The sequence below is a fragment of the Montipora capricornis genome, chromosome 3 (genome assembly GCF_036669925.1).
Source record: "Montipora capricornis isolate CH-2021 chromosome 3, ASM3666992v2, whole genome shotgun sequence".
Lineage (NCBI taxonomy): Eukaryota > Metazoa > Cnidaria > Anthozoa > Scleractinia > Acroporidae > Montipora > Montipora capricornis.
The window spans coordinates 57,966,467-57,978,014 of record NC_090885.1 but is presented as its reverse complement, the minus strand read 5'-3'; the positions used below and the strand labels follow the sequence as shown (position 1 = coordinate 57,978,014).

Genomic DNA, 11,548 nt, shown 5'->3' with positions numbered 1-11,548 from the left:
CAAGGATATTAACTAAAATGTACTACAGATTGGACGGACCCATTATTTCTGCTCACTGAACACATTTTTTTTAGCATTTTCGTCCTCGTCGACGACCTCGTTGCTTTTTGTAGGCAATGTAGCGTTACATAGGGTCCCAGGTAATTTCATTCGTGATATCAAAATTTACGGAAGCTTTTAGCCCATTAACTGAGGTTCTGTGGTAATCCATTAAATGCAAGCATGCGTTGATTGTATGACTGATGGTCATCTATGATGATACAAGTACTTATCTGGTACAATGTTGCCGTTTTAGCGTTTTTCTCGCACCGGCAAGCCAATCGCGGGGCCAGCGCATATCTCGAGTCAAGCATCTGTGAACGACTGAGCGTGAAAAAAGCGCTTTTGCGCAGTAGACAATTTGACAGAATATTGTCAGTAAAGATGTTGTATTGTATTGTAAGAAGACAAACTTTACATTACATCAGAATTTGGCCGCGCTAATAACACTCCACAATTACTTTTATCAAATGGTTGCTTTACAAAACAGTCAAGTTTATAAAATGCCTTTATACAGATAAAAGTTCTCAAGTAAAAAGGGCATCTGTCGAGAGTGATAAAAAATGTTTCTACTATACATATTTACATCGTAAATTTCAATATGGACGACCTATATATAGCTAGGACGGTGGAAACATCAGTGACACTGTTACATAAAGGGGCATGCACACATCCTCCACTGATATAACCTACGAAAAAAATAATACCAAAGAAAGTCTTAAACACTTCCGGCCACCAGCAAGAAGGAGGAAGAGCAAGGGCAACGTATAACCCCTTCATTCCTCTACGACCTCAATGGGCCTTAAGGACGGTGCCTACTATTGTTATTGCGCATACGTTATGCTCATCTCCAGATACTCGGATTTCCTATTGCTGGTGCTTATTAATACAGGGATATTTTTGCGCGGTTTAAAACTATCCGGATAAAGTAGATCTTAGTAAGTACTCTTGGTATTCAAAAAGAAAATTGGGGGGTAACCATTCATTTTTGAGAGATAATTAGGTTTCAATTTGAGAAATAACGCCATACATTGCTCTGTATTTTAAAGCTTTTTACAAATATTATTCATGATTTATCTTTGAAAAATGCGTGGTTACCCCCAATTTTCTTTTTGGATTTCAACAACTCTTGTTAAGATCTACATTTTCTGCATAATCACACACCGGGGCAAAAATATCTTTAATTAGTAGGCACCGTCCTTAATCACACGGCTGTCATGTTGAGTCCCGAGGGATTGAAAACTTTTGCTTTTCCCCATCGAACCTCGTTCCCAAACATGTCGCCTCGAGGCTCGGGGTACGAAATCTATTGCCTATGGCCAATATGGCCGCGCGTGAATAAGGCGCATTCCGCACTATGTTCACAACGTTCTCAAACACAAAGATGGGTTATATAGATAAGAGCACTACTTCTAAGAGAAAGGAAGAAGCCCAGTCAGGCCCTTAAGATAATGTGAATTCCGATGATTGAGTGGTAACGAATGAGGAAATTGCCTCGCGGGGTGTCATGGAATGTTTGGGGACTATTTCGCGTTCCAGCGGGAGACATAAGTCATTCTAGCTACTAGGACAGTGGTCGCGTTCAACTTGCTTTTCCGTTTAAAAGATATTGTACAAGGCTCGTACAAAGCTTGCTCACATAGCCGTTAAAGTCCTTAGCTATTTTACTTTACCCTTTCATCGGGGTGGTGTGCTGCTGGTTAAATGAGGAACACGTTTTTTCACAATTTTTGGCCATCTCTAATGGGTGGTTTTCAGTGCTTTTTACTAGAAAACAAGTTCTTACTTGTAGGCTCACTTTCCAAAATTAATCCAGTTCGCGTCAGTAGCACACGTCCAGCAACACAGGACTGACCGATGTTACGTCAATATCCGAATTTCTGATCATTGAAATTCCTAAATGGAAACGGAAAAAGCTTTCCCAAAACGACCACATTACACTCCAGGCGAGATCAGCGTGCAAGTGTCACGTCAAAAACTTACGAACGTTAAAGGAAACTGATTTCCCCCGCTAAAAAAAGATTTAAAAACAACTCTCCCTCCCCCCTTTCTCTTTAGTTCTACAAATGGACTCATGGGGCACTGCATTTCGTCGATTACACCTGCTTGTTTACCCATTTTAAAGTGTCACGCATCTCCTACAAAAAGATTTGGTTATACCTCCGACTGCCTTGTTTTTCCTGCTAAGCCAAAACTCTGAGAGGAAATTCCTAAGGAAGAACATGACAATAAATAAGCACTTTTACGGGCCAAGTAATACTGAGTGCATCAGTTGTTTCAGTCTAACTGACTGACTGCCAACAGGCTTTAAAACAGTTGCCGTTTTAAACGATCTTTGGATCTACGTAAAAGTTAATTAACACTAATACTGTGAATATACTCACCCGTTGAAAACACTTTATTAACACCGCTGTCCGACCACTGAGCCCGGATACAATACCGTACCTGAAATTACAAGAAGCAAATTATTGTCACTGATGCCGCCGATCTACACTAAATCTCCGCGGTTGCCATGACGACTACGGATTAAGCATAAACCAGGGGAGCACGGCAAACAGCAAAACTAGAATGAGAGAGGTCAAGATGTATAAAAGGATAAAACAATGGCCCAGAAGCCCGCTAATTTTGCTCCTCTCGGACGATTATTGGCACGGGAGCCAGCGACAACATACTAAAAATTTAATATAGCGACCAGAATGCACCAGTTGTCCTGTGAATCCTGCATTTTCACTGAGTTCTGGCCGTTCTAGCCTCTGGTTTGGATTTGTTTCCGGTTGTCCCGGATTCAACTCTACCTCGCTTTGTAAATAGCCAACTGGTTGCCTCCTGCCAGGTGGATTCTTTATCATGTTTCTGTTAAGTTTGAATTGTTTCTTTCAGATTATTAATAGTGGGGTGCCTATGAAGTAGCTTGATTGCCAAGTGCACTTCTACTATAGTGTTTTCACGTGACGTCACGGCGGCCATGTTGGTGTATCTAAACAATGGAACGGCAGCCATGCTCGTGTACCCAACTAATCCTTTGGGGATTGAATATTTTCATGGAAACGTATTCTTTTGTTTCGGTGTAAAAACAGGTTCGTGTCGTACCTCATTAAACGGGCTTCAGGATTAGCCAAAAGAACAACAGAACGAACAAAGATAACAATGGATTTAGCACAGAAAACAATAGGAAGTACGACACTATACAGCCAATGAAATATAGTGTTCAACAAGAGGTACGACCCTACCCGAAAAACAAGTTGAATGATCACGTGAGTGAAAACACTCTATAAATAAAAGCTTCGAAATTTTACTTTAAACCTGATGTATATTTTCAAGAACTTAACATTGTTGCATTGTGGAGTCTGATGGCATTGTTGAGCCCGCAGATAAGCGGGACACTTTGTCGCTCCAGCTCTCTAGAAGTGAAGTGCTAGTTTTATACCCATGCAAACCATGCGAGCGTTAGCCCTGCTAGTGGAATCGGGCCCACACAAGGACAGAGAAAAACTCTAAGAATTGAACCCACCACTTTCCGGTTAGATCAACGCTGCTCTACCGAGCAGGTCGTGGTAGGGTTAAGGTAGGGTTAAGTTATCATCAATAGCTGTATTACTGAAGGGGGGTGGCTCTTCACTACCAAACTGTTCCTATGGACCCCTTCAAATAATCATTTCTCGAGTCCCTTTAACTCTACAGTTATCCTTTTTTGCCACGTGTTCTATTTAACATTTCCTTCTCTGGTTCGACTCTCAATCATATTTGGTAAATCACGTGACCAAAACAGAAAATGTCTAAAGACTCGGCTAGGTAACTATGTTTTTCATAAATTTTTAACGCAACAGTACGAGAACCGTATAACACAAAATCGTTAGCATAAATTTTAGAAAGAAGTTATTTCTCAAAAAAAAAAAAAAAAAAAATTGCGTCATAAGGCCCTCCTTTGATACACTTTTCAAAATATCAGTTCCATATTTTGTCCGAATAGAAATTCCATGCTACACTTTATGAAAAATGATGGGATGGTTCCCATCCGGTGAAAACACCGCCTCTTCCTTTCGTTTCCTGAGAGATTTTACATCACTGAAACGCACGGCAGAGGACTGGGACTAATTGCGCATGCGCCTTCTGATTGAACTGATGTCAGAGAAGTGATGTCAAAGAACTACCCATGCAACCATTTTGTAGGGCTCTTGACTAAAACGCTTCCATAACAACCATTGAGTTTTTGTAGTTAAGTGCCACAGCCTAAATATATTCTTTCGACAACCCTGGACGCCATTTGGTCAACGATCAATTCCAAGTGCTTTTTGAGAAGGCCGTGGAGAGGCAAACATAACATTACTTAAAAGTTATGAAATGAATTCACCCTTCATCTCACTTACTTTATTTTTACTTTTCTTTAGGACGGTGCCTACTAAATTGAATGTGCGGGAAAAGCAGATCTTAACAAGTGATATTGAAATCCAAAAAAGAAAATTGGGGGTAACCACGCATTTTTAGAAAGACAATTAATCACAATATTTGTAAAAAGCCCTAAAAATCAAAGCAATGTATGGCGTTCATTTCCAAATTGAAGCTTAATTATCTCTGAAAAATACATGGTTAACCCCAATTTTCTTTTTGGATTCCAAGAGCACTTGCTAACCTTCTGCTTTCTCCTCTTAGTTTTGAACCGCGCAAAAATATCCCTGTTTTAATAAGCACCGCCGATAGGAAATCCGAGTATCTCGAGATGCGTAGAACGTATGTGCAATAACAATACGGTAAGCACCGTCCTTAAACTCTTTTTCCGGTTACGCACATATAACCAACTTTATCCGCAGCAATTTCATAGCCTTGGACTACACTAGTTTGCATATTTCAATATTTAGGTGGTTTTCATGCTTCGTTATCACTGCCACGTTGGTGGACGAAAACAAAAGATCTCTCATTAGCTCCTTTTATTCGTCTACCAACAATTGTAATTTATTTATCTATTTATTTATTTTCCCAATTCTTGCCCTCCATCTAGAAGATGATTCTTTGCAAGTGGTCAGTGGCCTTACTTATGGCAATAATCAATAATTATAAAAAATAATAATAATAATAATAATAAATAATAATAATAATTTAAAAAAATAAAAATAAAATATTATTATTATTATTATTATTATTATTATTATTATTATTATTATTATTATTATTATTATTATTATTAAAATTGGTGCATATGCCTGCTTGAGCGGCCACCTGGCTCAAGATATTTTTGTCGATCTGTCTCAACTTGATTACAGTGCTTTTTACACAGCAATGTTGTACAGCATTGTTGTACGTTGCAGTATTGTTATCTGTGTTTCTAGAGATTGGTTACAAACCACCTACAATGTTATGTGACCCGTGACGCGATCAAATTTTGGAACAACAGTCGGCTAAACCGAAGTTGGACAAAGTATAGGCTTGGTGTTGCCTCTTCTTACTGCTTCGTCAGCTCTGCTCATTTTTTACCTGAGCAAAGTATAGGTTTCGGATTTGACCCTTTTTTAAAATTCCTTTATCTTCAGGTCATGATTTTTCCCGCGCATGCGTAAGATTTCATTCGGCTAATGAAACACTTTCGTCACCAGAGCCTCGGATCGACCCAAGGCTCTGGGAAACTCCATGTAGGAGGACATGCACCGTAGGGTTTTTGTAGCCCAAAATTGGCTATTTAAACCTAACGGCACCTGCTCAATCTTCGTGCTCACAAGAGAAGAGCTCTGGGGTCGAGATGGCTAATGAAAGACCACGGTAACACTGTGATCGACTCAAGACAAATGTTTTGAATCTGAAAAGTCGGCTAACTATACCTCAGTCAAACTTGAAAGTGTGTCTTTATTTTAGTTTTCCGAGCCAAGATTTTCCAGATATGCGATTTTCCTGCGCGTGCGTCAGATTTTATTTATCATAATAAATTCTACTTTTGTTGCAGAATATTTGTGAAAGACCAATATATTTTAACAAGGGATCGATCTGCAAGGATTTTCAAACCGACCCGAAAGGCCATCGCAGTTACAACCAAAAAGAAACCTGAAAAAAGTTTCAGCTGGGAATGAGACGTGAACCAATGATCACGCATCACTCTGCTCCACGGCTGAGCTATCAAACCATTTTGGAGCCGGTCAGTGACTCCAAAGAAATTTAAATGGTCCGCTGTTAATGCGGCTTTTTTTACCTCTCTGTCGTGACGCATGGAAAATGTGTGGCGTTCGCAAGCTCTGAATGATAAAACTGGGTCGTTTGGTTTCAATCTCTAAAAGAAAAAAAAAGAGACAGATTAGATTATTGGATACTCAATAACTACCCCTAAAAAGCAACGTTTATTTGGAGTTTTGTTTTCCCTTTGCGATCGCGGGAAAGCAAGTGGGAACAGAATTTTAAGAAAAGGACATTAAGGAAGATGACCTCGACAAGAACCGGCATGTCAAACAAACGTACGATTTCCCATTACTGCGATGATTTTCGGCGACTATACTGAAATTTTTCAGGTTTCGCTTGAAAATGTTTGCCGACTGTCCTGGAATTGAAATGGCATAAACGGCATTGGCAATAAGCGTGAAAAAAAATTATCGTTCTGTGTTAATGTTCTCCACACACCCTCAAATTTGGCAATTACACGTCGTTGTCTTGCAGATTACGACAATGAAATACCGAAATGTAAAACGCACGTGTAGGGCGTACAGAACCCCTGTCTTTGCACTTCCAAACCACTGTTTTTTCAGCGTTTTCGTACCTGTCTGCGAGTGTTAGCTTAGGTGTCCAAGCAATGCACGACAGCAAATTAAACTACTTTGCGATTATTATCCGTTCAGCATGGATAGTGTGTGCAAATTTCTTTCGAACAAGGGAAAGAGAAAAGAGCATTTAATGGTTACGTGCTGACATTCTCCATTAAGTTTTAAATTCAATTATTTTACGATAAGAAGGCAAAAAGGAAACGGCCACAAGCTATATCAAATTATGACACACACGTAAAGACCACGCACACAAACATTATTGCCTTTCTTCATCAAATTTGTTGTTGTTGTTGTTTTCTGGACGGAGAGGAAGGAAGGGGGAGCGGGGGGGCGGGAGGGAGGTAGGGGGTTCTCGACGCCGTATCCTTGTTTCTTAGAATCAGTGCCTAAGACGTAAGCCATAAGGACAAGCAACATCTGCAGACACCTTAAACGGTTAATAATTAGTGCCTTTTTTGTCACCTTGGTAGCAAATCGCGTGCGCATGCACTGCGTCTTACAGTAAACCAGTGAAGGAATGGTTTACATGCACACCACATGTTGAGTTGTCGAGACAGGTTATTGAACACAAACCTGGAGATAAAACGAGTATTTTGAGTCAATGTCATCCTTGAACGCTTTCACCTCGAAATGGAACCCATGAAGAGACATGATTTCAGAGTGATACTTTAAATGCTGTCGAAAATAAAAAACAACAACAAGAACAATCACGAAAGTGAAAACTCCTATTACATTTCAATGATCGAGTCTCGACCCCACAGCTCTTCTATTTTGACTGAGGGAGAGAAGAGATCTGGGGAACCAAAGTGCCTTCTCATTGGTTTTCGTGAAGAACAATCAATCAAAAGCGTCTCTAATTGGTGCATTCACGTTATCACGAGTGCGAGAAGGCGCCTTAAGGTTCAGATAGCGAATTTTTGGCTATAAGAAGCTTGCGGAGCATGTTCTCCTACATAGAGTTTCCCAGAGCCTAGAGTCGATCCGGATATACGGAAGCTCAATATTAGTGAACACATGTACAGGAGAACCACTTGCATTAAAGGGTAAAAATCAATTGGCTAGCTCGGGGCTCTAAAAGCACATGCGCGCGCCGTGATAAAAACAAGCATATGTTAAAAATACGAATAAACGTGCACTCCGAGCAAAATTTTATTGGCCTGACCCCTGTTTTTATACTAACAAACGAATGTGTTTGTTAGACTTCGAACTAGAATATTAGCACTTCACCTATGCTTTTGCGATTAAAAATTTTAGCGTGAGATTTTTTAGCTAATTACCTAGCTTAGCAAGTAGACAAAAGAAAGAATTGAGAAATTACTTCCGACACAAACTGATTAATAGTATAGTGAGTATAGTGGCGTACTAATTGGGGAGACAGAGCGGTTTTCAATTGAGTGTCGTAAAACAAATACCAAAGTAATTATTTCAACCAATCCGCAGCAGGCGCAAACAGCGCAATGAACCAATCAAAATTCGCAGCAATTCCGTGTAACTTTCTCAAAGCGCGGGAAAAATCCGTGTGCAAGTGGCGATTGGTTTTGGTTTTCCTTTTCACTGGTTGATAAAGTGGCGCGAGATTTTTAAACCAATCAATATGCACAGCAATTGCAATCCTGTAATTACTTTCGACAGTCATTTGAAAACCGCTCCAAACCAGATCAATAGACTACTTTGACGATACCACGGCCATTTTAAATTCTATTGTTCCAATAGCTATTATGGGATGCCCGGGGGACCAATGCATATACATCCCATAATATCTTTATAAACCATAAAAATAAAAAAGGCTTGCCGAATCGTCGAAGTAGTCTACTGAACTTTTTTTTTTTAATGGGAGGAAATAGAAGCATTTCTGCGATTGGATTTTCAAATGAAAAACAAAGAAAAAATTACAGAAGAGATGCCGGCTAGATTATTATTTAGGTCAGAGGACGGCAATGATTCTTGTTACATAAATATAAAGTTCGCTCGTATTTTGATCTCTCGGGAACGCTCGACATCTTTCAATGTTGGTCTACTGGGAACGCTGTGTGCATTTGTATGTGGTTTGAGCGTGTATTAGACACCGTATTCGTGCTTACTTTCAACGACGCCATTTTCATTTAATGCCAGGTATGCACGTTGGTTTAAACTTCGCGCATGCACCTATAAAAGATAAATCAGCCAATGCACAACCACAGCACGTATGCGCTTTGGTTAACTTCGCGCATGCGCTTTACAAGCTTGAGTGCAATTTGTCACTGAACACAAAAAAAAAGAAAAACGAAGCTGAAATTTAACCTCTCAAAACACGCAGGAAAATAACCAGAAAATACTGTTCAGCATTATACACAACTCCCTTATTTACCTCCTCCAGAATAAAACCCTTTCGTATCGCTCCGTGTTCAAATCTTGTCATCAGGGACATGTCACCACCACCTTGAAGCTAGAAGGAGGAAAACACAATTTAATTTTACCCTATCGATCTGGAAGATACGGGACTGTGCAAACATGGTAGGGGAAAACCACAACTAGAGGAAGGCGGAAGGGGGGAGGGGAGGGGGTGTTAGATCTCAGATTGAATAAACGAAGGGAGGGGGCATTTGTTTTTCCCTGTTTTCCACAAACTGGCAAAGTAGTATAGAAATGTTAGAGTTCTAATATTTTCGCTTGCTTAAACTGGAATGAAACTGGAAAAATGTCAACTGGAACTCTGAACTGGCTGATTCTTTAATATTTTCCCTTGGAAATTTGACAACAAAAAAATGTGATTCAGACTCTGTTGTTTAAAATGGCGGCGCCAGAGATTTAAAAAAAAAAAGATGAAATAATTTCTCTCTTTTTTAACAGAATCAGAGATAAATCAGCAGTGACAATGAATTTAATGCTACCATTACCATTAGTGTTTTCCGAGAGGTGGCTTCTTTTATTGAAGCAATATATGCAACACTTTGACAACAACCTACCGCATGATAGTGCTGAGCATACACACGAAGCAACCAAGATTGTGGAACGAGATTCATCTTTTGTAGTTCATCAAGCTGTGAACCTAAAACAAGACGGCAAAACAGCGTTTTGAAACAGCCCTTAATCATTGAATCCTGAAGTGTCCCCACCCCCATTCACAAGCAAAATCGGCTAGAGTAAAATCTATTTAGTCTCACTCCTATAGGAGTCAATCGGTTAAACCAAGCGCTAAACCCAGTTTAAATGACTAGACAGGAGCACCGTTTACAAAAAATATTCACGAAAAGCCTGAAGAGTTTGAAGATGTTTTTGCAGAATTGATAAATCTACATCCGTGCCCAAACGGCTATGGAAATTTCATAATACTGCCTGTCTTTGACTCCCTTCTCCCACGAAATGTTGAAATCTCGCGTATTTTATAGCACTGTCGAATGGAGAGGAGGGTGTCATGACATTGATAGCACAAAAAACGTAATTTCTGACGGTTGAGTGACCTTGGAACGAATTAGTCAGAAACAAGAGATTATGAAGGTAAGAGAAGTAATCCCTCATACTGGCCCTATTCCCATCGTCATCCCTGTTAAGTTATTTTTAGATCTCCTGCGAGATCTGGTATTCCCACAAGGGTTAACTGATAGCCAATCACATGTCCTCATTTTTACCAATGTTGACAGCTGAGCAAATTCCCACGCAATGATCGCGTCGTTCGCGATTTACCATCAAACAAAAATGGCGGAGGATGGTGAGACAAACGCGTATATACATTTTGTGGACGAACGTGACTTGTTGACTACACAGTTAAGCGATTACAATGACTTATGTTTTGAAACCTGTATCTTGGAACAGAGTTAGTTAGCTAACTCTGCTTGGAAGGAACGAGTTATGTAACCGACAGGATTTTGTACAGAATGGCAAATGGACGACTATAGTCGATAAGTACGATCTCTCTGACTTTAATAAACGCATTATCGGTTTCCTTTGCGGGATTAAAATATGGTGACTTAATTCTTATATGGTGATAAAGTAGACAGATAGAGCTCAACAACAGTACCAAACATGAAAGGAAAACTTGAATCAAGTGTCCGATAAAAATTTTTCAACCCGCGTTATCGGATTCAAGTGAATTTGCAAAGCACGTATGTTAAATATAGCTGTCTCCTTAAAAAAAAAATTAACACGGTTTCGTATATGGCACAACCTTGAATGTGGTATCATTGGAAACTAGACAATTAAGCGATTTCAGTTATAGATGTTTGAAACCTGTATCTTGAAAGGATCGAGTTTTATAAGCGACAGAATTTTGTAAACATTGGCAATTCGCAGACTACAGTCAACAAGTAATATATCGCTGACTTGGTTAACGCGTTCTTGATTTTCTTCGCGGGATTAAAATCTGACGACTTAATTCTTAGATATTCATAAATTAGACAGATATCAGACATGAAAGGAAAACTTGAACAGACAGTGCGTTAAAAATGTATGAACAAGTGGTATCGCATGGAAGTAAATTTGCAAGGCACGCATGTTAAATATACCTGCATCTTTCAAAATTATTAAACACGGGTTTCGTACATTGGACAGTGTTGAAATTGGTGTCACTGTAAACAACACAGTTAAGCGATTTGAATTATATATCTTTGCATCTTGTATCTTGAAAGTAACGAGTTTTATAGGCGACAGAATTTTGTACACAATGAAATATCGCGGACTACAGTCACAAAGTAACATATTCCTGACTTGGTCAACGCGCTCTCGATTTTCTTAGCGGACTTAAACTATGGTGACTTAATTCTATGACATTCATAAATTCGACAGCTAACGCTTTC

At 39.5% G+C, this 11,548-nt stretch overlaps 1 protein-coding gene across 2 annotated transcripts in view; it reads right to left on the bottom strand.

Annotated features, from left to right (window-relative positions):
• Nucleotides 1–411: 411 nt before the first annotated feature.
• Nucleotides 412–11,548, bottom strand: part of LOC138043470 (BTB/POZ domain-containing protein 16-like) — a 50,714-nt gene continuing 39,577 nt past the window's right edge. The window contains exons 16-22 of one of the 2 annotated variants that reach the window (XM_068889754.1): nt 9,722–9,804; nt 9,124–9,201; nt 7,350–7,451; nt 6,215–6,292; nt 2,424–2,484; nt 2,200–2,249; nt 412–728 (exon numbers count right to left, since the gene is read on the bottom strand). In XM_068889754.1, the coding sequence (XP_068745855.1) occupies nt 660–728; nt 2,200–2,249; nt 2,424–2,484; nt 6,215–6,292; nt 7,350–7,451; nt 9,124–9,201; nt 9,722–9,804 (521 nt within the window). In that variant the 3' untranslated portion in view covers nt 412–659. Of the gene's footprint in view, nt 729–2,199; nt 2,250–2,423; nt 2,485–6,214; nt 6,293–7,349; nt 7,452–9,123; nt 9,202–9,721; nt 9,805–11,548 lie in introns of those variants that run through there. The other variant, XM_068889756.1, reaches the window with a different exon arrangement.